This window comes from Lemur catta, chromosome 1, assembly GCF_020740605.2.
Source record: "Lemur catta isolate mLemCat1 chromosome 1, mLemCat1.pri, whole genome shotgun sequence".
Lineage (NCBI taxonomy): Eukaryota > Metazoa > Chordata > Mammalia > Primates > Lemuridae > Lemur > Lemur catta.
Genome location: NC_059128.1, coordinates 225,219,482 through 225,242,804, shown reverse-complemented (window position 1 = coordinate 225,242,804; position 23,323 = coordinate 225,219,482). Strand labels below are relative to the sequence as shown.

The following is a 23,323-nucleotide window of genomic DNA, read 5'->3' as shown; positions in this document are numbered from 1 at the left end:
AAAAATGATAATAATTCTCATATAAAATTAATAATTTAGAGCCTAAAATCTTGAATATAGTCACCACTGTTTGTCATTAATACTGTAGTTGCCTAACCTAAACCATATCTGCCCCTTTTTAGTACACCCATGAATTTTCTCAAGCTCTGCCTGCAGTGTCTCCATTGGCCTAGCACAGAAAAGTACAGCCTGATTACCTAGAAATTTTCTTTTCTAGATTATAAAATATTAAAGAATAATTCTAATTGTTCTTTAGACATATCAAAACAATACCAATTGTTTTGATATGTCTTACACATATCAACAATTTCTATACTATGTAAATTTATCATTGCTATTGTAAATTTTAAGTCTAAAAACCAACAAGCCCCATCTCAGAGTTCATAGTAATTTGAAAATAATATTGGAAGGTACAGGTATAACTCAGAGATATTATAGGTTTTGTTCCAGACCACTGCAATAAAGTGAATATTGCAAGAAAGTGAGTTATACAACATTTTTGGTTTCTCAGTGCATACAAAAGTTGTTTACACTATATGATAGTCTGTTAAGTGTTTAGTACCATTATGTCTAAAAAAAAATATATATATATACCTTAATTTAAAAATACTTTATTGCTAAAAAATGCTAACAATCATAGAAGCCTTCAGCAAGTATTATCTTTTTGCTGTTGGAGGACCTGCTGACTGATCAGGGTGGTGGTCACTGAAGGGTTGGGTAGCTGTAGTAATTTCCTAAAATAAGACAACCATGAAGTTTGTTGTATTGATTTAACTCTTCCTTTCACAAAATATTTCTCTGTAGCAGGGGTGCCGTTTGATAGTATTTTACCCACAGTAGAACTTCTTTCCAGCCAGAGTCAATCCTCTGAAACCGTGCTGCTGATTTTTCAACTAAGATTATGTAATATCTTAAATTCTTTGTTGTCATCTCAACAATGTTTACAGCATCTTTAACACAAATAGGTTCCCTCTCAAGAAACCACTGTCTTTGTTCATCCATAAGAGGCAACTCCTCATTCTTTCATGTTTGATCATGAGATTGCAACAATTCAGTCACATTTTGAGGCTTCACTTTTAATTGTAGTTCTCTTGCTATTTCTACCACATCTGCAGTGACTTCCTCCACTGACATCTTGAACCCGTCAAAGTCATCCATGAAGACTGGAATCAACTTCTTCCAAACTCCTGTTCATGTTAGTATTTTGACCTCCTCCCATGAATCATGAATGTTCTTAATGGCATCTAGAATGGTGAATCCTTTCTAGAAGGTTTTCAATTGACTTTGCCAAGATCCATCACAGGAATCACCATCTATGGCAGCTATAGCCTTATGAAAGCATTTCTTGAATAAGAAGACTTGCAAGTTGAAATTACTCATTGATCCATGGGCTGCAGAATGGATCTTGTATTAACAGGCATGAAAACAACATTAATTTCCTTGTACATCTCCATCAGAACTCCTGGGTGACTACATTGTCAATGAGTAGTAATATTTTGAAATGATCTTTTTTTTCCTGAACAGTAGGTCTCAACAGTGGGCTTAAAATATTTAGTAAACTATGCTGTAAACAGATGAGCTATCATCCAGACTTTGTTGTTCCATTTATAGAGCACAGGCAGAGTAGATGTAGCATCATTCTTAAGGGCCCTAGGATTTTCAGAATGGTAAATGAGCATTGGCTTCAACTTAAAGTCATTAGTTGCATTAGCCCCTAACAAGAGAGCCTGTCCTTTGAGGCCAGGCACTGATTTCTCCTCTCTAGTTATGAAATTCCTAGATGGTACCTTTTTCTAATATAATACTGTTTCATCTCCACTGAAAATCGGTTGTTTAGTATAGCCACTTTCATCAATTATCTTAGCTATTAACAGACCTTTGGATAACTTGCTGCAGCTTCTACATCAGCATTTGTCGTATCACCCTATGTTTTTATGATATGGAGATGGCTTCTTTAAATCTCATGAACCCACCTCTGCTAGGCTCAAACTTTTCTTCAGTAGCTCCCTCATTTTTCCCAGCTTTCATATAATTGAACAGTAGGACATTGTTCTAGGTTAAGCTTTGCCTTAAGGGAATGTTATGGTTGGTTTTACCTGCTATATATACCACTAAAACTTTCTCTATATCAGCCATAAGGCTATTTCACCTTCTCATCATTTGTGTGATGAAAGTCCTACTCACTATAGCAGCACTTTTAATTTCCTTCAAGAACTTTTCCTTTGCAGTCACAACTTGGCTGACCGGAGGAGTCAGAGGTCTATAGCTTTTGTCCTGAGTTGACTTTAGATATGCTCTCCTCACTAAGCTTAGCCATTTTGCACTGTTGATTTAAAGAGAGAGACATGGAACTTATCCTTTCACTTGAACACTCTGAGGCCAATGCAGGGTTATTAAATGGCCTAACTTCAATATTGTTGTGCTTCAGGGAGTAAGGAAGCTAAGGAGAGGAAGAGAGATGGGACTGGCTAGGTGGTGGAGCAGTCAGAACATACACAACACTGATCGATCAAGTTCATTGTCTTACATGGGTGAGGTTTGTGGTGCCCCAAAACAACTATAATAGTAACATCAAAGATTACTGATCACAGATTACCATAACAGATACAATAATAATGGAATAGTGTGAAATACTGCAAGAATTACCAAATGTGACACCAAGACAGGAAGTGAGCACGTGCTGTTGGAAAAAATGGCACCTATAGACTTGACCGATGTAGAGTTGCCACAAACCTTCCATTTGTAAAAAGTACAATATCTGTAAAGCATAATCAAGTGCAGTAAAACCAAGTATGCCTGTACTTCATTACCACAGGTGAATGAAATACTGTGCTCATTTTAGATGTGTTTGAGGATAAGGCAAGCTAGAAGAAAATGCCCAGGACATAGAAAGGCAGTTAAGCTCACCATATTTATTAATATATTTATCATTATTTTATAATGGGAAAATAGGTTTGAAAAATCATTGCTACAAAGATCATGGAATCTCGTAATTATCATAAATAATGAGTTACATTTTACAAATAAGTAGCCCACTGCTTTCAGATGAAGGAAATATAAACATTGGATGACCTGGGCTTCTAGAACACTTGCTTTTATTGCCTGCCTCCAACTTATTTGCAATTCCCTGTTTTCATAAGTTCCTATTCTGTAACACATTCGTATACTCTTTTAAAAAATCTTTTTCTGATGCTTTCCCCATTTTCTTTTGTTTTCTCTTAATCTTCCTTTTATGGTCCTTATCACTGTTTCTTCCGGCCTAGCCAGTATGTTGCCACTCCTCAACTTCCCATAAAGCTACCATTCTCTCAGATAACCTAGCTAAGTGGCACAGGAGTAGACTTTTCAAATTAAACCATACTAAAGGAAATGATTGATAATCATTACCATCCCCAGCCCCAAACCCATCCTGTCCTATACCCTCAGGAGGACAATGCTTGCTAAAATAATTTCAACTGGTAAAATTTCACACAAACTGGATAAAAAATTGGGATTGGGAATATACATGGTAGAATTAGGAGGGACACTCACCTTTAAATATACAAAACAACTTATTCTCTAATATATTCCAGCCTTGGAATCAGCAACACATTGGTGAATAAGAAAATACTGATCCCTGGCCAGGCGCGGTGACTCACGCCTGTAATCCTAGCCCTCTGGGAGGCCGAGGCGGGTGGATCGCTCGAGGTCAGGAGTTCGATACCAGCCTGAGCAAGACCCTGTCTCTACTAAAAATAGAAATAAATTATCTGGACAACTAAAAATATATATAGAAAAAATTAGCCGGGCATGGTGGCGCATGCCTGTAGTCCCAGCTACTCGGGAGGCTGAAGCAGTAGGATCGCTTAAGCCCAGGAGTTTGAGGTTGTTCTGAGCTAGGCTGACGCCATGGCACTCACTCTAGCCTGGGCAACAAAGTGAGACTTTGTCTCAAAAAAAAAACAAACAAAAAACAAACAAAAAAAAAACTGATCCCTGTTGGGCTTTCCTGATTCTTAAGGTCTGATTCAGATCTAATGACAGGAGGAAAGGAGAGATGGTGATGTGCCACAGGTTTGTCCTAGTTTTCAATGTCTGAATGCAGGAAATACTGTTAGCCAGAGGGCCCTAGAACAATGAAGCCCCAGTGCTGGAAAAATGAAAGCAGTCTGATAGTCTCCGGAGTTATAGATTTAGGCAGTCAGAAGAATATCAAAGTTGTCTGCCCCATATCTGTTTATGTCTCTCCTTCCTCTAGCTGATCATGGAATACTTATTGTAATTATATGAAAGTAATAGCAATCACCATTTATGGCTAATTTATGGCTAATCACCATGGCACAGTAACAAACATTGACTGCAGTTAGCTCTGCTGTAAGCTTTAATACAACACTATATTTTACTCAAGTGTTTAATCTTCATAGTTCTGTTCACTTGGCAGATTTACTTTGCTAATTAAAACAACAACAGTAACAAAACCTAGAGGGAACATTAGAAATGCCCAATAAATACTGGTTGTATGAACTGATGAACACTTTATTTAAAGAGGTATGTGGTACTCATTCAAACATGCAATGAGTACCTACCATATGTAGATCTTTATTTGATTTGGTAGAAGTAGTGCAGCCTTCACTGAAAATCTGTTGTGAGGATGGAGGAGGGTTTTATACTACCTATAGCAGAAACTTGCTAATCCTCCTACCCCCAACCATATTTCTATCTCTGGATTCTTTCTAGCTATACAACCAAGTGGGGGATTGGTTCTCTTTTCTCAATCCAGTTTTATTCTAATCACCCATTAAGTACTATTAACTAGTGCCCAAAGTTATATCTTTGCCTTAGAAAACAAGATCATTATTTGGAAACACTGTTCCAAAATTAGCATGTAGAGTATCAAATAGAATGTCATCAATAAAACCTCTTCCCTGGACAGCTGTGTTCTTATATGGAAACAGTGTTCAAGAAAAATAGAGATACAGAATAATAGTGATATATGAAGTACTACTATGTGATCACAGCTCAGTTTCAGAATGACTGCTAAGACAGGGCATTTTAACACTTAAAAAAAAAAAGGGCCATATCTAAAAATTACGGCACTTTCTATCTAATACATTTAGGTTTTAGTTTGATGAAACATGATTCCAAGCATGTGTAGTTATGTGTCGTCTAGTAACATTTTAGTCAATGACGGACCACATATATGACGGTGGTCCCATAAGATTTGAACACTATGCTTTTACTGTAGCTTTTCTATGTTTAGACATGTTTAGCCATGCAAATACTTAATCACTCTGTTACAACTGCTTACAGTATTCAGTACTGTAACATGTTGTACAGGTTTGTAGCTTACAAGCAATAGGCTGTATCTTATAGCCTAGGTGTGTAGCAGGCTATACCATTAGGTTTGTGTAAGTACACTCTATGACATTTGCACAAGGATGAAACTGCCCAACGATGCATTTCTCAGAATGTATCTACATCATTAAGTGACACATGACTGTATTTACAAAGTCCACTTGCATAAATACCAAGACTCGTGTACATCCTTTCCACTGATCTTTACTGACAGCCACAGAGACTGCACACTTTGTCTACATACATTATATCCAAATAACATATGCTCTTCAAACCTTCCAAAACATGCACACTCAAGATACATATAGAGCCCATATTTGTATTTGATATACTTGGCAAATATAACATTTTTAAATATCAAAATAAAACAATTTTCATTCTTTAAAAAAACTTGTAAATATTAAGTACATATGGATAAAGTTTGAACAATACTATTTATTTATTCTTCTTTAAAGGAGTCTTTTCTTTAAAAAGGCATGTGCCAAAGGTTAAGTATTATAACAATTTGGGGGCTTCTAAGGACATTAAAGTTAGTTGATTCCATTCGGTAACTATGAAAAGTGCCCACTCACAAAAGCTTAAAAAAAAAAAGAGAGAAGAAAGAGTTGGCAAAGATTTGGAAAAATTAGAACCCTGTACGTTGTTGGTAGGAGTATAAAATGTGCAGTCACCATGGAAAATAGTTTGGTGATCACTCAAAAAGTTAAGCACAGAATTTCCATATGATTGAGGAATACCCCAGAAAATAAAAAGCAAGTATTCAAATAAATACTTGTACGCAAATGGTCACAGCAGCACTATTCACAATAGCAAAAAGGTAGAAACAGCCCAAGTGTCCATCAACAGATGAATGGATAAGCAAAATGTGGTATAACCATATAATGGAACGTTATTCAGCCATAAAAAGGAATGAAATACTGACACATGTTACATGGATGAACCTTGCAAACATTATGCTAAGTGAAAGAAGCCAGACACAAAACCTCCCATATTAGGATTCCATTTATATGAAATATCCAGAATAAGTAAATCCATAGAAACAGAAAGTAAACTGGTGGATACCATGGGCTGGGAGTCACTGTTAATGGGAATGGGGTTTCCTTTAGGAGCAATGAAATGTTTTGGAACCTGGTAAAGGTAGCAGTTGCACAACATTCCAAGTGTCTAAATGCTACTGAATTGTTTACTTTAAAATAGTTAATCTTACGTGAATTTCACCTCAAATTTTTAAAAAGCTTAGAACTTCATAGAAAAACAATTCCAGTTGTTTTTAAATTATATTTTCTTTACTAATGGAAAATTTTAGCCATTGACTAAAGAATCAAATGTAATTACTTCAAAAAAAAAAGTTTAAGTAGTATCTCATTTTTAATCAAACTTACACGTGTACACACAAACACTCCAAAGAGTATACCTGGATATGGAGAATTATTCTCCAAAATCTTTCCATCATAAATATCATCTGTTTGTATCTGAGGCTTTACCAAGTCACGCAACTGAGGAGAGGCTTTCTTGATTAGTTTATTTTGAGCAACAAAATACTCTTTGGAAAAGACATTTAGTGTAAAAAAAACCCTTAATTGCTGGTTTGTGAAACTTTAAGGTCACCTGACAAAGTGGTAAAAAAAAAAGGAGGCAAAGAATTTAATACTAATTTAGTAGTTCCTGATGCTAAGAATCCAGTTTCAAGTGCTAAACTGCCACTGTACACAAGCCTTTTAGAGACTACTTTAAAAAACAATCCAGTAAATAGTTATATTGTAGATAATAAACATATCTAGAGTACCAAAAAAAAAAAACTTGTTATGTTATATAAATGCATACTTGCAGACTTTCCAACGGTATCCCCTCATATAGATTCAAAAAGTGCTTCATAATAAAAACTGTAGGTGACGCAACTTAAAAACTGTGACGGATGGTTCAAAAAGTAGCAGTATTGACTGATTACAAAGACACAGATGTAAAAGATGCATATAAAGAGTTTGAATAAAATTGTTTTATGAAATTTGAGATGTAAAAAAGCAAAATTCCTAAATTAATATGTAACCTTATATATTATAATATATAATTTTACATTTATTCAAGTTAAAAATCCACTTGGGATCTTTTTAATGGAATATAGATGATTTTATATTCAAGGATTATTAGTATATGGGTTAGAAAGAATTACACTGTCAAATGCTAAAAAAGTGATTATTTTGGAGTTGTGATTTTAATTTTCACTCTACTTTTGTGTTCTCAACATTTTCTACAATCTACAGGTATTACTCTTGGGTAAAACAAAAGCAATAAGAATTAAAAATACAATTTATTTTCTCAAGAGTTCTAAAACTTATGACATGGAATCATAGAATCTTTGCTTCGGAAGAGGCCAACAGAATCTCCCAGTGTAACCTTCTGATAATGGAGTAATCCTACATACAACATCAGACATTATTCAGCTTTTTCCTGAACACCTCAAGGTACAGAGATCAATATTTTGAAAACAACTTGTTCTACTGTTAAACAGTTGAAAATTTGTTTACTGACTTATCAATAATTTTATTCCATCTCTATTTGTACCAGACACTGAGGACCAAATACATATAGCTCTCTAATTTTCTGCCAGTATTTTCAATTTTGCAATTTGGAGAAAGAATATATATTTACTCCTTTCATTGTAAGACAGTTCTTCAGGTATTTTAAGATGGCTATCAGGAATACCTTCCATCTTCCCATTTTCCAGGCTCTATATTCAATTATACCCCTCATTCACTAATATTTTTAAAATGGAGTAGCCAGGACCTAAAACAACATTCCAAACTGTTTCTGATCAGCTTTAAATAGTCAGAATTAATAGTCCTAGGATATCTGAACATTCTTTTTTCAAGGTAGTTTAACACTGCATCTGCATTGAAAATAGTTACATAATACTGCCAACTCAAGCTTATCGTCAACTAAAACAGCAGTCCCCAATCTTTTTGGCACCAGGAACCTGTTTCATGAAGGACAATTTTTCCAGGGACCCAGGAGGTGTGGAGGAGATAGTTTTGGGGTAATTCAAGTGCATTACATTTATTTTTTTATTTCTATTATTACATTATAATATATAATGAAATAATTATACAATTCACCATAATGCAGGATCTAATGCTGTCACTGATCTGACAGGAGGTGGAGCTCAGGCAGTGATGCAAGCAATGGGGAGCCGCTGTAATACAGATGAAGCTTTGCTCACTCTCCCTCCCACCTCTGACCTCCTTGTGGCCCAGTTCCTAACAGGCCATGGACTAGTACCCATCTTCGGCCCAGGGGGTTGGGGACCATAGAACTAAAACATCAAAGTATATTTTACTATCAGCTCAGATCTTCCCCATTTACTGCTTATGCCATGCATCTTTCCATGTTCAATTTTAGAAAAGTTTAAATATGGGGGGAAAAATTCACCTTAGAATAAAGGAAATGGATCTTTCTTGGTCACAGAAAGCTCTATATCTCCCTTCTATATTTCCTAGCCTGACCACGCTTATTAATCAATCCATCCTATCAACTATTTCTTGTTTTATCTGTAGGGAATTACACAGTTTTTATGCTCAGTTTAAGAAGAAAAATCACATCATCAGAGGCAGTATGGTTGAATGAATGGGTCATTTAGGGTCTTAATCAGGGAGAAAATAAAAGTGAACACAGAAATCATAAGAAATAATTACCATGCTCAGTTCTTTCAGAAACTACCGATGTACAAAGTTTTCCTTGCAACATTTTCTCAGCAGTAGCAATGGGGACAAGTTTCAGAGGGGATGAGAATTTCTGTCAATATCCCTTGCATAAATTCTTAGAAAGGGTTTACAGGACTCCAAGTGAATTTATGCAAATATAGCCACCCATTTATTTTCAGATTTAAAAAACTTGATATAAATCTGTAGGAAGCAAGAAATGCTAACATTTTAAGTTTCAGATTTGACCCTAAAGGTTAAATTATCTTCCTAGCGATAAACTTCACTCACTGAAATCTATGTAACTTTCCATGTGCTAAGATTATAATCTGCTAAAAATCAGAGAAGCTATGCCTATTTAAAAACCTTTATCTGCCACTATTTTATTCAAAACCATACAAGTAGTGGCTTAATGAATTAAAAAGGATGTTTCCTATCTCCATAAGTACTTAATATGTCCATTTTTATCCTCCAAAGATTTTAATCAAAAAGGTGTCATTTCATACCGAGTGTGCAGCTTTCCCAGAAATGGCTAAATGTTTGGAATTACCTTGAGTGGTAAAGTTGAAGAGTGCAGGTGTGTCTCGCCCATTTGGTAGTTTGACATTTGGGTCCCGTAATTCATCAAAAAATGAATGTGCACAAGCTTCCAGTGGTGTCAACCGGGCAGTTGGTGTATACTCCAGCAGACGGCTACACAGTGCAATTGCCTCTGGTGGAGTTCGGGGTCGGAAGACCTGCAGTACAAAAAAAGGGAAAGAACAATTAATGTTGTATTATAAAAATCTAAGAAAATAACCCTCTGAGTACTGAATTAATTCCCACCATGTATAAAAACATGGTTGTATTTGGGGAAGGAGCCTTCTAGAATGAAGAGAGTTAACTGCATATGATTCACCACACTGGGTGAACTGCTAATTAAACAATGTATGAGAAAAGCTCAGAGAAAAATCTACATATGCTAATCATAAAGCAGTACAATCAAACATGCACACAAAATATGACAGGCACATGGGAAAGGCTGGGTTCTGGAGGCAAGTACAACTAGAAAATAATAAAAAATATTTAAAGTTTTCACTGTTGTGGTAGTAAATAAAAGTGCCTCTTTTGTGTTACTTTTTTAGCAGAACAACTGTTGATAAATGGGTGGCACTGTTAAAAAATTTGGCAATCACTATCTTACAAAAAGGAAAAAAGCTGTTTACTTTAGGTCTATAAATGCTAATAATTTGTTATCTCCTTAATAAACAGAACCTATCATCATTTGAAGAAATTCTTGAATACTTAGAATCTGACAACATGTCCTACACACTCTCTTCTCAAGTAGCTGTTATGCATGTGGCCAGATTAACCTTATTAGAATAAATGTTTTAGGGTTTTAATGGGGAGAGAAAAATGTATTATTCATTAAAGGCCATTTAGTCACAGAAAAAGTCAACTGAAGGCTATACTGCAGTAAAATGCAATTAAATTAATCTGCTTAAAGGAACAGATAGCTTTCTACTCATCTATGTCTTAAGCAGAACCAATGAATACATAAAACTATGAAAATATACTTCATTCTAAATTATGGTCACTTAAAGAATAAAAATAAAAAGGGAAGAAATAAAAATAAATAGACAGAAAGCCTCTGAAACTAAAGAAAACTGAAACATACATCCCTTGATAGGAAGAATATACAACCAAATAAAAGGTGTGGTGGTGGAGGTAGAGAGATATCAAGACAAACAGACACGTATAAATACAGGGAAATAGATCCCCAAGTGAGGAAAGGACATGCAGATTGTGAGAGGGCATGGAGCTTGGTGGGCTCAGGTTTCCTAATAAAAATGGCTCATGTAACATCAGGCTATTCACTTACGCTGAAGGTAGGAGAACCAGTTACAACTACAGAGCTCGTTAGACTTTTTTTTTTTTTTTTTTTGAGACAGAGTCTCACTCTGTTGTCCGGGCTAGAGTGCCGTGGCGTCAGCCTAGCTCACAGCAACCCTAAACTCCTGGGCTCAAGCGATCCTACTGACTCAGCCCCCTGGGTAGCTGGGACTACAGGCATGTGCCACCATGCCCGGCTAATTTTTTCTATTTTTAGTTGTTTGGCTAATTTCTTTCTATTTTTTTAGTAGAGACCAGGTCTCGCTCTTGCTCAGGCTGGTCTTGACTCCTGAGTTCAAGCAATCCTCCTGCCTCGGCCTCCCAGAGTGCTAGGATCACAAGCGTGAGCCACTGCGCCCGGCCTCATCAGACTTTCAAGATATTATTTATAAGTACTTTCTACAATGAAAATAGGGTGGGGTTTTTTTTTTTTGGCCTTTGTTTTTATAGTTTATTATTGAAAATTTTATTTTCCATGAAAATCGAGAAATTGGGTGAAGTAGGATGTTACGAATTTATTTCAGAACCTTAAAGGCCTTAGTCAATTTACTGGTTATATTAAAAAGCCCTTTGTAAAATCAAAAACTACCTTCATTCTTTTGAGTACTCTGACTTGCCTTAGTCAAGGAAATCTTACAGTTATTGTAGCATTTCAAATGTTTAGATTTTTCACTGTTATTGGTCCCTTCCCTTGTTCCTAAGGTCCACAGTCAAATTCAGAATGTAAAAAGAAAATAATAAGTGGGAAAACCCAGAACATTTTTCATAAAAATATTAAACACTACTGAGATATTTTATCCCTGAGGGCAGTTTGCATTTGTTTGACAGTATATGGAATTTATTTTGTTAGCTAATCCAAAATGCTTTTGCATCATTACAGTAGCACATAGGCAGAATTAAAAGTAGCAACAAAAGTAGAAATAAGCATCTTATATAAACATTCAAGTGTAGGGTAGCTGGACGGTGCATTATTTTAAATGAAAAAAAATCTCATGTCATAGATTCAAAGATTTTATGTTAAAGCTATTAATAAACCAGTATTATAAGCTCATTTCTGATTTCTGAAAAAGTCTTCTATATCTTTTTGGTGTTTTACTGGCTACAAGTATTCGTCTATATTGATACTAAGACATACAGTGACTTATTTTGTCAGGGAATCCTAACTCATGGAGTGAAAAGAGTTAAAAACAATAAAGAATTGATTCCAAGAGCCTACATTAAAATCAAGATTTAACCTGCCTTTAAAAAAGTATCCACTGCTACTTTAAACCCTTTGAAAGATTCCTGATGAGAAAAGCCTTGGTTCAGTACTCTGTGGGTAAAGGTTAAGTGGAAAATTATGTGGGGCCAAAACCCAGTATCTCTCAGAGTTCAGAGTTCAGATTTCTGACTATAATACAAGTATGGTAGCATGTAACTTCCAAAAGTTATAGGTCAAACTAGAAACTAACTCTTCCTAATTATTTTTGTGTCTAAAGAAAAGAAAACCAACAACTAAAATTTGGCTTTTTTTTTTTAATAATAAAGAAATTTCTGCTGCCACTTCATTCCTTACTCATTGAAACTGCTTAACACTTAGAACTTTGGTTTCATGGATCTTTGTCAATATTTATTCTTGCAATAATTTTATAACCTCACAATTCCTAAACTTCAGTGTAGATGTCAATGAATCATCCAGGAGACTGATAATCTAAATATACCATAAACAAAATCTACACTGTACAATGAATGAAAATAGAAATCACAGCTACCTACATTGTTTTTACCATTACATTTGAAGACCTTTCAAAAAAAGTTTTCCCCCCGAGTTTTATAGATCTGCCCTGCAATTTTGGGAAAAAAAAAAATTAAGTACATACCCGCACTCCTGAGGTGAAATGTCCTGTTCCTGACGAATCCTAAAGATGATAATGCAGTGAAATAATCCAAACAGGGGAAGTCAATCCAAAAGAGAATAGTCCAGCAAGGAAAAATATATCCAATGTTATAAGAAATCCATGGTGTGGGGGGACACAGAAAATGTTTATACAGTTAAAAACTTTAAACATCAGTCTCCACAGTAGCAAGTCCAAGTTTTAAAAATTATTTCACCACAGTGTATGCAAAAAAAATTTTTTTGATTGCGCAATGGTGAGGCACAGTAAAGAAACATTTTAATTTTAGTTTATTATGTTCCAATGCCAGTGCATTCATTAAAAAAATATAAAACCAAAAAAAGTTAAAATCAAAATGAAATCTAGAAGTAAAGTTCCCAAAGTAAAGTGGTCTTCTGTGACCTGGATTCATCATCCATAGACATGGGTGGGAAGGGGCATATTAGACTGCTTTTTAAATTTGTAAGTTCCCAATATGCTAATTTTTCTCTATTAATGTGTTTCAGATACACAGTATAAACATTTTTTGCTAAATTATTAGTGATGAGAGGAAAGCATTAAATATATTTAATTTATATTATTATAGCTTTCAAGCCAGATATTTTCAATTTGTGTGAGCTTAGAAGGATCAGGCCACCGCGGATTATTCTCCATTTTGGATTGACTTCCCTGCTAAGAGATGTTTATTTGCTGACATTCTCATTATTTTAGGACTCTCCAGGAAACTGACATATCACCTCAGGAGTGCGGGTATAAACTTACTTTTTGTATTGTGGGCTTTGCCCCCTCATACCCTTGCACCCATTACTTAGGAAAAATAAATAAAGAACATTCTTTCCTCTTTGGAAAAACTCACTGAAAAAAAATCCTAAGTCTTTGAGCACTATAAGTTCCACACAGTTCCATCTGCAAATCTGCCCAATTCACCCACCAAAAGCTAAACAAAAAATATATACAATAAACAATACAACTAAGGGACAGTCACAGTTATAGGTGACATGCATAGTTATTTACACCAACACCTAGGCACAAAGGAGCCAAATATACAAGGGAGATAGTAGGGTCTATTATGTCTAGGTATTGAGAACAAAAAATGGCAGAACTCACCAGTAGCTGTGAACTCCCTTGGCTATTCTAAGATAATTTAACATTCTTTTAGGATAGTTTCCAGTGGGGGAATTAAATATTTTGAAAAAATAAATAATCCGCGGATTACTTTTAGTCTGCAGACTAAAATTTAGTACATAGATTAACATCTGGCCCATCAGAATAAAAATCTCTCATGAACTAAAACACAACCAGGTGGACAAAAATAGAAAACCAGACTAAAAGAACTGAGAGCACAAAGTAAGACTCAATTGGGCCAACTAACAATTAGTGCGCAGACTAAATATGGACAGCCAAGTATGTAGCAAGGCCATGGAAATCCCAAAACACCCCTTTAAAAACTAAAAACAAAAGTAAATAAATAAAACTGAACAAAACAAAGCAAAAAAAAAAAAAAGAAAGAAAGAAAAAAGAAGGAAAAAGAAGGAAAAAAGAGAAAGAAAATTAAAAAAGAGAGAAAAGAGAAAGGAAAAATTGAAAAGAACCAAAACACTGACATGAACTTTTAAAGTGATTCAAAATACTACCTCACCTATGCAGCAACTCATTTTCTTAAATTGAAACAAATATCAACTCTCATCACAAATACTAGTCCATAGGAGTAACTAACAGAAAAAGATTCATTTTTTCAAAAAGAAAGTTTCTGTAGTATTGAACAAATGCAAACAAGTCCTTAAACGAAGAATTATTCAGAATAAATTTGCATTTGGATAACCCAAAATTGACAGAGGCAATTTCCCCCTACGGATGTCCTAGAATAGACTTTGGCCATCAAATTTCAATCTGGAGCTAACTGTTACAACTGAATCTCAAGTCCTTTAAAAGGGTCTTTTATAAACAATCCCATACCAGCGATCCCCAACTTTTTTGGCTCCAGGGATCCGTTTCATGGAAGACAATTTTTCTATGGACTGGGGTAAGGGTGGGGAGGAGGGGCTCAGACAGTGATGCAAATGATGGGAAGCCAGTGTAAATAGAGATGAAGCTTTGCTTGCTCCCCCTGCCCCTCAAGTTTCATGGAAGACAATTTTTCCATGTGGGGGAGGGGGCAGCAGAGTTGCTGAGAGCTGACGCTGTGAGAAGCAACTTAACCATAGGCCTTGATATGGTATATGTCTGAGGTCCCCAACCTCTGAGGTATGTACAGCACTGATACTATATTCCGGTCACACACAAGATATAAGCACCCAGTTTTAAAAACTGATAAATCATGAAAACTCCTCAAGAGCAACCCAAATATTGGCTCTCAAGTAACATATTTATCATCTAATTTTTTTTTGCAATTTGTAAACACACATACAGGATTAAAAGTGAGACAATATCATGAATTGTTGAATAGCTAATTATGTTAATTAACTAAAAGTTAAGTACTACTTAAGTGTTCATATGTAGTACATAATTCAATAATCACTTAACTAATTAGTCCATATTATTTTTAAAAACATTCTTTGGTAGCGTTTTACATGCTTTTATACATTGATATAATGATGCCCTGACATACAAGGTAATTCAATTCACATTTAGTACTATCAAAAATGATTACCAGAGGCTACTGAAAACCAACTTTCAGAAAGTCCAAGTGCCAAATAAAATTGCTATCTTGGAAAGTTAGCATCTAACAGGGTAGATAAACAAACTGAATATAGCTCAAGCCTGCTGAACAGATATATTTTTCTAATCTTTTCTTTTTTTCTTTTTTGAAAATTAAATAGCAGTGTATTGTTAACCAATCTTAAGTGAAACCTCACTTCAGAGAACTCAGGTGATTTGACTAAAGCACATAGCTTAAATCCAAGTTTTCAGGGAATTCTCTCACCCTACCCACAAACATACTTCTAACTTAAATCTCTAGGTAAAAAGCACTAAGAACACACAAATGCAAAAGCCAGAGGAGGCTAGCTGGCTCCATGTAGGCCCAAGGAAAAGAACAAAAGAAGAGAGCCCTACAATGCTACAGGTGTGTCCTTTCAAGTATCTTGGCTTAAAATTCTTACTATTCTAGTATAGTATTACCAGATCAGTGTGCTACAGGTGTGTCCTTTCAAGTATCTTGCCTTAAGATTCTTACTATTCTGGTATAGTATTACCAGATCAGTGTCCTAGAATGAGGCCTATCTAAAGCAGTAGCCTGTCTCTTGGGGAGGAGGTAAGAAAAGATGAAGGAAAGAAGAGAGTTTGAGGACATGCCTTCCCCTAAAGGCCTGTGTTGTCCCCTTGAATTCTCTCTGTCACTCCGTCAGTTTATTAGCCAAACCTATGTTCACCTATGTTCCCTTTAGGGAAGGCCTGGTCCCACCTTCCAACTGCTGCTTCCTTCATCCAGGCGACCACTCCCAGGGATCCAGCCAGGGCCAATGAGGTCGACTACCGGAGTAATTATTTAGGATCATTCCAAACCACTTCCTCTATTCTGCTTGACCTTTGAAAATTTTTTTTAACCCCATATACAATCATTCCCAATCCCTTTGAAATTATACCCAGCTACATTTAGTAACTCACCACAGAGAACTCTTTCCATTATTCAGTCCTCACAGAGTAATTAAATATTCATAAAGCCATTAAAATCCCTCCCAATGTTGCCACAAAAAGTCTGTTAATTAAAATTCTAAGAAGAGATTAATATCCAGAATTTCTTAAAGTAAAATAAAGTTTGAAAGAGAAATTATTATTATTCTATATTAATCACATTTTGTAATCATCTCATTCATTAACAGAACAAAATCTGAACTCTGTAAAATAATTTAAAGAGGTTTACTTTGAGCCAAATGTGTGTGATCCATGGTCTCGTGCACATGGCCTCAAGAGGTTCTGAGAAAATGTGCCCAAGGAGGCCGGGTTACAGTTTTAATCTTTTCCTTAAGATATCAGTTCCTAAATTCAAGTAAAGAAGGTTCAGCATAAGAAACACAAAGAATCCTTTCCATAACTATGTCAGATGTAGCATTCAGTGAATTCAGCTGCACTAATTAAAAGCCTTATTGAGCTTTCCTGAGTTCTACTATTAACTAAGAAAAGTTATACTGTAAGTCCTCACTTAATGTCATTGATAGGTTCTTGAGAACTGCAAACTTTAAGTGAAACATATAACAAACCCAATTTTTCCCCTCATCAACATTATAACAAAATGACATGCATATGTACTTACTGTACACATCATTTTGCTTAAAGTTGCAGTTTTCAAGAACCTATTGAAGTTAAATGAGGACTTGCTGTACATGTATAGATGTCAGCATTTAACTATGCCATGTAATTTCTTCCTCTAACATCATGCACTGATAAAATATTAATAGTACTACACAGCTACAGGGAAGTGTGACTTACCAAATGTCCACTTATCCAATTTAATCTTTTACTGTTCACAAAATCGTTATTGCAGTCAAATTGGCCTTCCCAGTAATACAGGAATACTTCCTTTTACCCATACATCCCCACCTTGAGAGTATCACCTAGGCTACAATAATTCCTAAACTTTTCTATAATATATCTAAGCAAATCCTACTCCTTCAACAGCCCACCTCCTCTGTCATCTTCAAGGAGACTTCTTTTTCCCTCCACCACCCTCACTGACAGTCTGCCTTATAATTCCTATAGCCATGTGGAACACCTTTGGGCATTTAATAGTACATAATCAAGTATATCACAATATAACATCATATATTATTCAATACTTGCTTCAACTAAACTTTTCAACTGTTAGTTTTTCAAGGACAAGGACTATACATTTTAGTACTTTTGCATTCTTTATGGTACCCAGCATAACACTGGTTACAAAGAAGACACAGAATTTAAAGAAAAAATGATATATTAAAAATAGATTTTTGCCTTCTTTTTCAATCCACTCCCAATCCCATCCCCTGCCTTCCATGAGCAATCTTAAAATTATGTCTTAGTATCTTTCCTTTTCTACATTACTCACCTTACATACAGGTTAGCCACTCAAGGAGCTGAATTTTAATGTGCACAGTTTCCAGCAAAGAAATGAGAATATATAGCCAGTATAAATAGTAAAGTAATGAAGTCCACTCACACAGGAAAATGGATATTAGAAAAGCAGTGGAAGTGATTATTCTAGCACTAATAAAGATGTGGGTAGTAATTTAGTAGAAAACATATGTATGTAATCATGAGACAAGTGATAATGGATTAGTAGAGTGTTGAGGGCAGAGGCAGTTGAGTAATATTGTAACAACTGATTTAACATGAGCAATAGAACCGAACAGACAAGTAGTAATCTTAGGAGCCAAGAGAAATCACCAATGTGGTTTTATGCTTTATGGAATACATGTGAATGAAATGAGCAAGGCAGAGAGACGAGAAAAGGTAGATATAATGGATCTGCAAGAAAAGTTTGACAGTAGTTTTTGTTTTGAGCTCTCTAAGCCTCTCTGAAGGCATTTTTTGGTAATGCGCTGGACAGGCTGGAACAGGTAGATTTACCAAGTTCTGAAAAATCTTATACTGAAAAAGACTTAGGGAAAAAAAAATGTAAGATTATGAAGAAATTCTTAAAAATAAATAAGTATAGCAGGGCTCTTTAGTTTATCTTTAAGCATAGAGAACAATAAATAACTTGTTCAGTCTAAAATGATTCCTTTGATAGCTGAAATGACCTCAGAATTCAATTTTTTGCTAACTCTGTTAGCCAGTTCGAAATCTATTCACCTTGAAGCATGTTGGCAGTGTTCTAAGAAATCATGTAGGTAAGAATTAATATTTGTGAGTAATGCTTTCTGGCATACTTACCCAATGACCTATGGTCCCACATAAGGTACACACACTTAACTATTAAGTATTAAACTACCATACAAGCCAAAAACTTGGTAACTAACATTCTGATGTAATTGATATTTATATTATCATTATGAAACAAATTAGGAACTGCTATAATGGTATGATCTGGTATATACTACAGAAGTTATGTGGTGGGAATAATCATAGGGAACTCAACAATGAGAAAATATTTCATGGGAGAAGTAAGATTTGAGGTCTTGAGAAAGGTTAAGACTTGGTAAACAGAATGGGATAAAAAGATACCAGCAAGAGGTAGAAATGAACGTGGCTTCTCTTGGGAACAATTAGGAGACAGTATGACTAGACCAGAAAATTCAGCATGATTGCATAGTCCCTTCAAAGTAAGCTACAAGCTGGATGACACTCCCATATTAACATATTAAACAGAACTAATACAATTGTTAAGAGATCAGGACCCTTGGGATTCTAATTTACTTTCTTCTACTAACTAGTTATACCACTTATGATTTTCATTGCTCTGAAATAATATACAGACATCTGTGTTACCTAACTGACCTCACAGGATTATTTATTATCGGGATAAAGGGGAAATATTAGTTTTACTAAACAAAAGGGGAGCAGAATCAGGTACTCAACACTAGGGGTAAAAAACTCATTTATCTACTATAACATAACCTTATTAGAAATCCCTAATCTACCCTAGCTAGACACTAAACTTTTAAATTCATTGCCTAACAACATGCAGTTAAGAATGTAGAAAGCCGGAGGACTTGGAAGAGACTGGGTTCAAGCAACTTCAAGGAAGGTGGGGAGCAGGACAAGAACCAAATCTCCTGCTTTTCTGGAAAGGAAAGGTAAAAAAGATCAAGAACAGAGTGACTGAATAATCTGTCATCCAAACTGGGACACTTTTGAAAGTGAAAGGGCAAACAATTAATAATTACGCTGGACAAGCATAAACTGGGAAATAGGATCACACTTGTCTATAATTATATGTATATTACGCCAAATTTTTCTAAAGGCAATGAGGAATCAGAGAATAATTTTAAATAGGAGTGACAGTATCACATGCACTTTTAAGAAAGCTAACACTGACAAAAATGAGGAAAATAGATTGAAATAATGTGAAATTGAAGGAAGGAACTCAGTTAGGAGGTAGGAGCTAGTTTTAACAACTCTATGATAAGATGATGGCCTGAACTGAGGTTAGGGCAATGGAGATACAGAGAAGAGGACAAATCAGAGAACTATATTGGAGGTAGAACTTTCACTTTTATTCAGAACTAAAATAAAGTGATCCTAGCTATACTTTCAAAAGAACCCTGAGGGAAAAAACAGCAGATAATCACTATTTTACAAAAGAAAAAAGCTGAGGCATGGACATTAGGGGCAATGTTTAAATTAGATCCTCAACTTTGTATATAACCACCTGTAATTTAACCACACCTCCATGTACTAAATGCAGAATTTACTTCCTCTCTTCTTCCAACCAATGTCTGTCTCTACTTTATTCTCAATCTACTTTTGCATCATTTCCTTTTGCTTTCCATATGGATTTTCTTCTTTGAAGTATACAGCATACAACAACGCAGAGGCCTTCATCTTCCCCACCTCCACCTCCAATAACAGTTCTTGTTTCAAAACATTAGCACCTATTTCCATTCCTACTTTTAAATGACATGTGCTTTATTAATGAGTTAGGCTGCAGTGGCTATTATGTAATAGTCAAGGGACGCTTATCGGATTTTTTAATTCTCAAGATTCCTGCCATATACTACATTGGGATCATCTCAGTATTTTTATTTTCCCACTATCTTTCCTACAAACCTATTATTTTCTCACCTCAGTGTTTCCATGAAGGATATCTTCTATCTTAATCTTTATTTCTGCCCACTTTTTGGAGACTATCAGCTCCCAATTCTGGGGATATACCTGCACTGCATTGCAGCACAGGAAACCAGAGTTCATGTGCCTATAGCTTCAGGAATTGGGACAAAAGTGGGTTCTAGAAGAAGACAGCAATAAAGGCAAAGCAGGTGTTTCCAGCCTCCTGTTTACCTGCCCTCTAAGGGCAAGATGCTCTTCTCTTTAGAGAACATTATGTAGGGTTTTTAAATGATTCCACTGACTGCCTAGCATAAAATGCATTTCTCAAATTGCTGCCCATTATCATAATGGTGGGGAGAGGGGACTGACTTCCTCTTGGAATTTTAAATTTTGTATTTTTTCTAATAATAACCAATTTTTAAAAAATCAACAAAAGTATATTCTGGATCACCTAGATGACAGGGAAGAACTGTGGAATTTCTATGCCTGCATTTGCTTTTATGTTTACAATCACAGTAACACTCAACCTAGTTGTGTGCACTAATGAGAAATTAATACAAGTGTACTTATTACATAACGCATTTGTATGAAGTGAAAACTAAATTATGTCAAAGGACACTAGATGAATGAAAGGTTCACAGTAGTTTTAATACACCAGAAAGGTGGGAGAATTGAGTCATTCTACACATGGTACAGGAATGGAAACCTAAATAAAAGGGCCTTAGATAGACTACTCAAGTTTGAAAAGCATACAAAATAAGATACAAAAATATCAAAAATTCAAGAGAACAAAGAGAAGGTTTAAAGCATACAAATTCACCGCAGCTCTTCTGTTGGCTGCATTTTAATTATAATGAATCATTCTTCCCATTCTACTCTGGCTAATACTTGCATTGTAGAACTATAATCCAGGGGGGGAAATGCAGCATATAACACACACTAATACAGCAGTCCCCCCTTATTCATGGTAGGTACATTCCAAGACCCACAGTGGATGTCTGAAACTGCAGATAGTGACGAACTCTCTATATCCTATGTTTTTTCCTATACATATATACCTATGATAAAGTCTAATTTATAAAATAGGCACAGTAAGAGATTAATAACAATAATAAAATAGAACAATTATAACAATATATTATAATAAAAGTTGTGTGAACGTGCTCTTTCTCTCTCAAAATATCTTATTGTACTGCACTCACCTACTTTCAGACTGCGGTTGACCAAAAGGTAACTGAAACCTCGAATAAGGAGGGACTACTGTATTGGTGGCAGTCTTGATGGAAAAAAAATAAGGACGAGGGCTGCCAAATAAGATTTCATGACCTGAATTTCAGCAATGTATCTCTCAGAAATTCTGTAAGGGTAACATGTGAAAAATACTTACATTAAACCAAAAAGAACTTTTCCTTTCTTTCTTCATAAAAATAATAATTATTAAAGAAAATATGGAAATTTGAAAAGGTAGAACAAAAAAGATAAAATCATTTACATTCTTCTCAACCAAACTACTGTTAGCATTTTGGAATATTTCCCCATATTTATTCAATACATAGAATTCTCTGTTGTTGTTTTTCCTCTTTTAACATGGCTGAAATCATAGTACACTACAACTCACTTATTATAAACACTGTAACTTAGAATTGCAACTCAGTCCCTAAATTCAAATAGGCCACTTGAGATTCTCTGAGTTTAGAGCCAGGTGACAGCCCCTAAATATCTTCTGACTCAGATTCAAAATAAACCCAGGATACAAAGATCAAAGAACACTTCATCTTAGACTATTTAGTGCTTATTATAAATTTTTAAGAAGAGAGGGGGCAACATCTTGGTCTGTTGGCCAGTGAAAGCTACAACCTGTAATTTTGGCATTAAAATACTATTGAGGTCTGCGATTCTAAATAAAAAATAAATAATTAGTAACAACAGGATTTTCTGAAGATCGGTAATGAGATTGTGAGAACTTGAAGGAAAGTAACTGGAATCATAATACCATTTAGAGAAAGAACAACATACTTTGATTCTAGGGAGTGTAAATTATTTCACTTATACCCTAAATAACTTCACTTCTTGTCATAAAAAAAATCTATAACCAACAAAATGAACTTAATGTACAACACAAACTGTTATATGCACATTTTTAAATATAGAAAGTCTGCCTGAAATACATATTAAAAAGTCAACCATTTCTAACCCAAGAAAAATATATAATGAGATATTAATAAAGGGGGAAGGAGGGCTCAAAGCACATGACTAGAAGTTTAAAAGATCTGGCATTAGACACACACACACACACACACACACACACACACACACACACACACACAGGAAGTTTAATTTTGCCTTTGTCACAAGCCACCCTTGTAATCTTGGAAAAGTCACTTGGTATCTTTGGGCAGAGTTTCTGAACCTGTAAAATGAGGAAGCTAGAGTGCCCTATGAGATAGTCTGTGTTTTTTCTTTGCATGCTTAATCTCACAAATCAAACTGAGGTGTAAAACTTTTTAATAAAATCTCTCTTAAAATTATTCCATGTTAAGTATCAAAGCAAAAAAAAAAGTCTTCTGGTAAATTAGTAATTCTGCACTTTAGACTTGGTTCCATCTAATGTTAAAGCTAAGCTTTTCCTATGTCTAATGACATCCAGTTAACATATTAATTATATTCAATGTATATTCCCAGCAATATTACACCTGCTTTTTAATGCTGCTCCCAAAACACCAATAGGAAAGTAAAGAAGAAGAAAAACACACAATACCATCCATCTATAATAAAGTCTATATTTAATGGTTTAAAAGAAGAAAATATATGAAATGTATGTTATCATACACTATATGATATTGAACTATGCAACTCTAAGTA

The 23,323-nt window shown here is 35.1% G+C and overlaps 1 protein-coding gene across 2 annotated transcripts in view; it reads right to left on the bottom strand.

The window, feature by feature from the left end:
• Nucleotides 1–23,323, bottom strand: part of GSK3B (glycogen synthase kinase 3 beta) — a 187,530-nt gene that overhangs the window by 20,045 nt on the left and 144,162 nt on the right. The window contains exons 9-10 of one of the 2 annotated variants that reach the window (XM_045540187.1): nucleotides 12,761–12,799; nucleotides 9,580–9,766 (exon numbers count right to left, since the gene is read on the bottom strand). In XM_045540187.1, the coding sequence (XP_045396143.1) occupies nucleotides 9,580–9,766; nucleotides 12,761–12,799 (226 nt within the window). The remainder of the gene's footprint in view (nucleotides 1–9,579; nucleotides 9,767–12,760; nucleotides 12,800–23,323) is intronic. The other variant, XM_045540188.1, reaches the window with a different exon arrangement.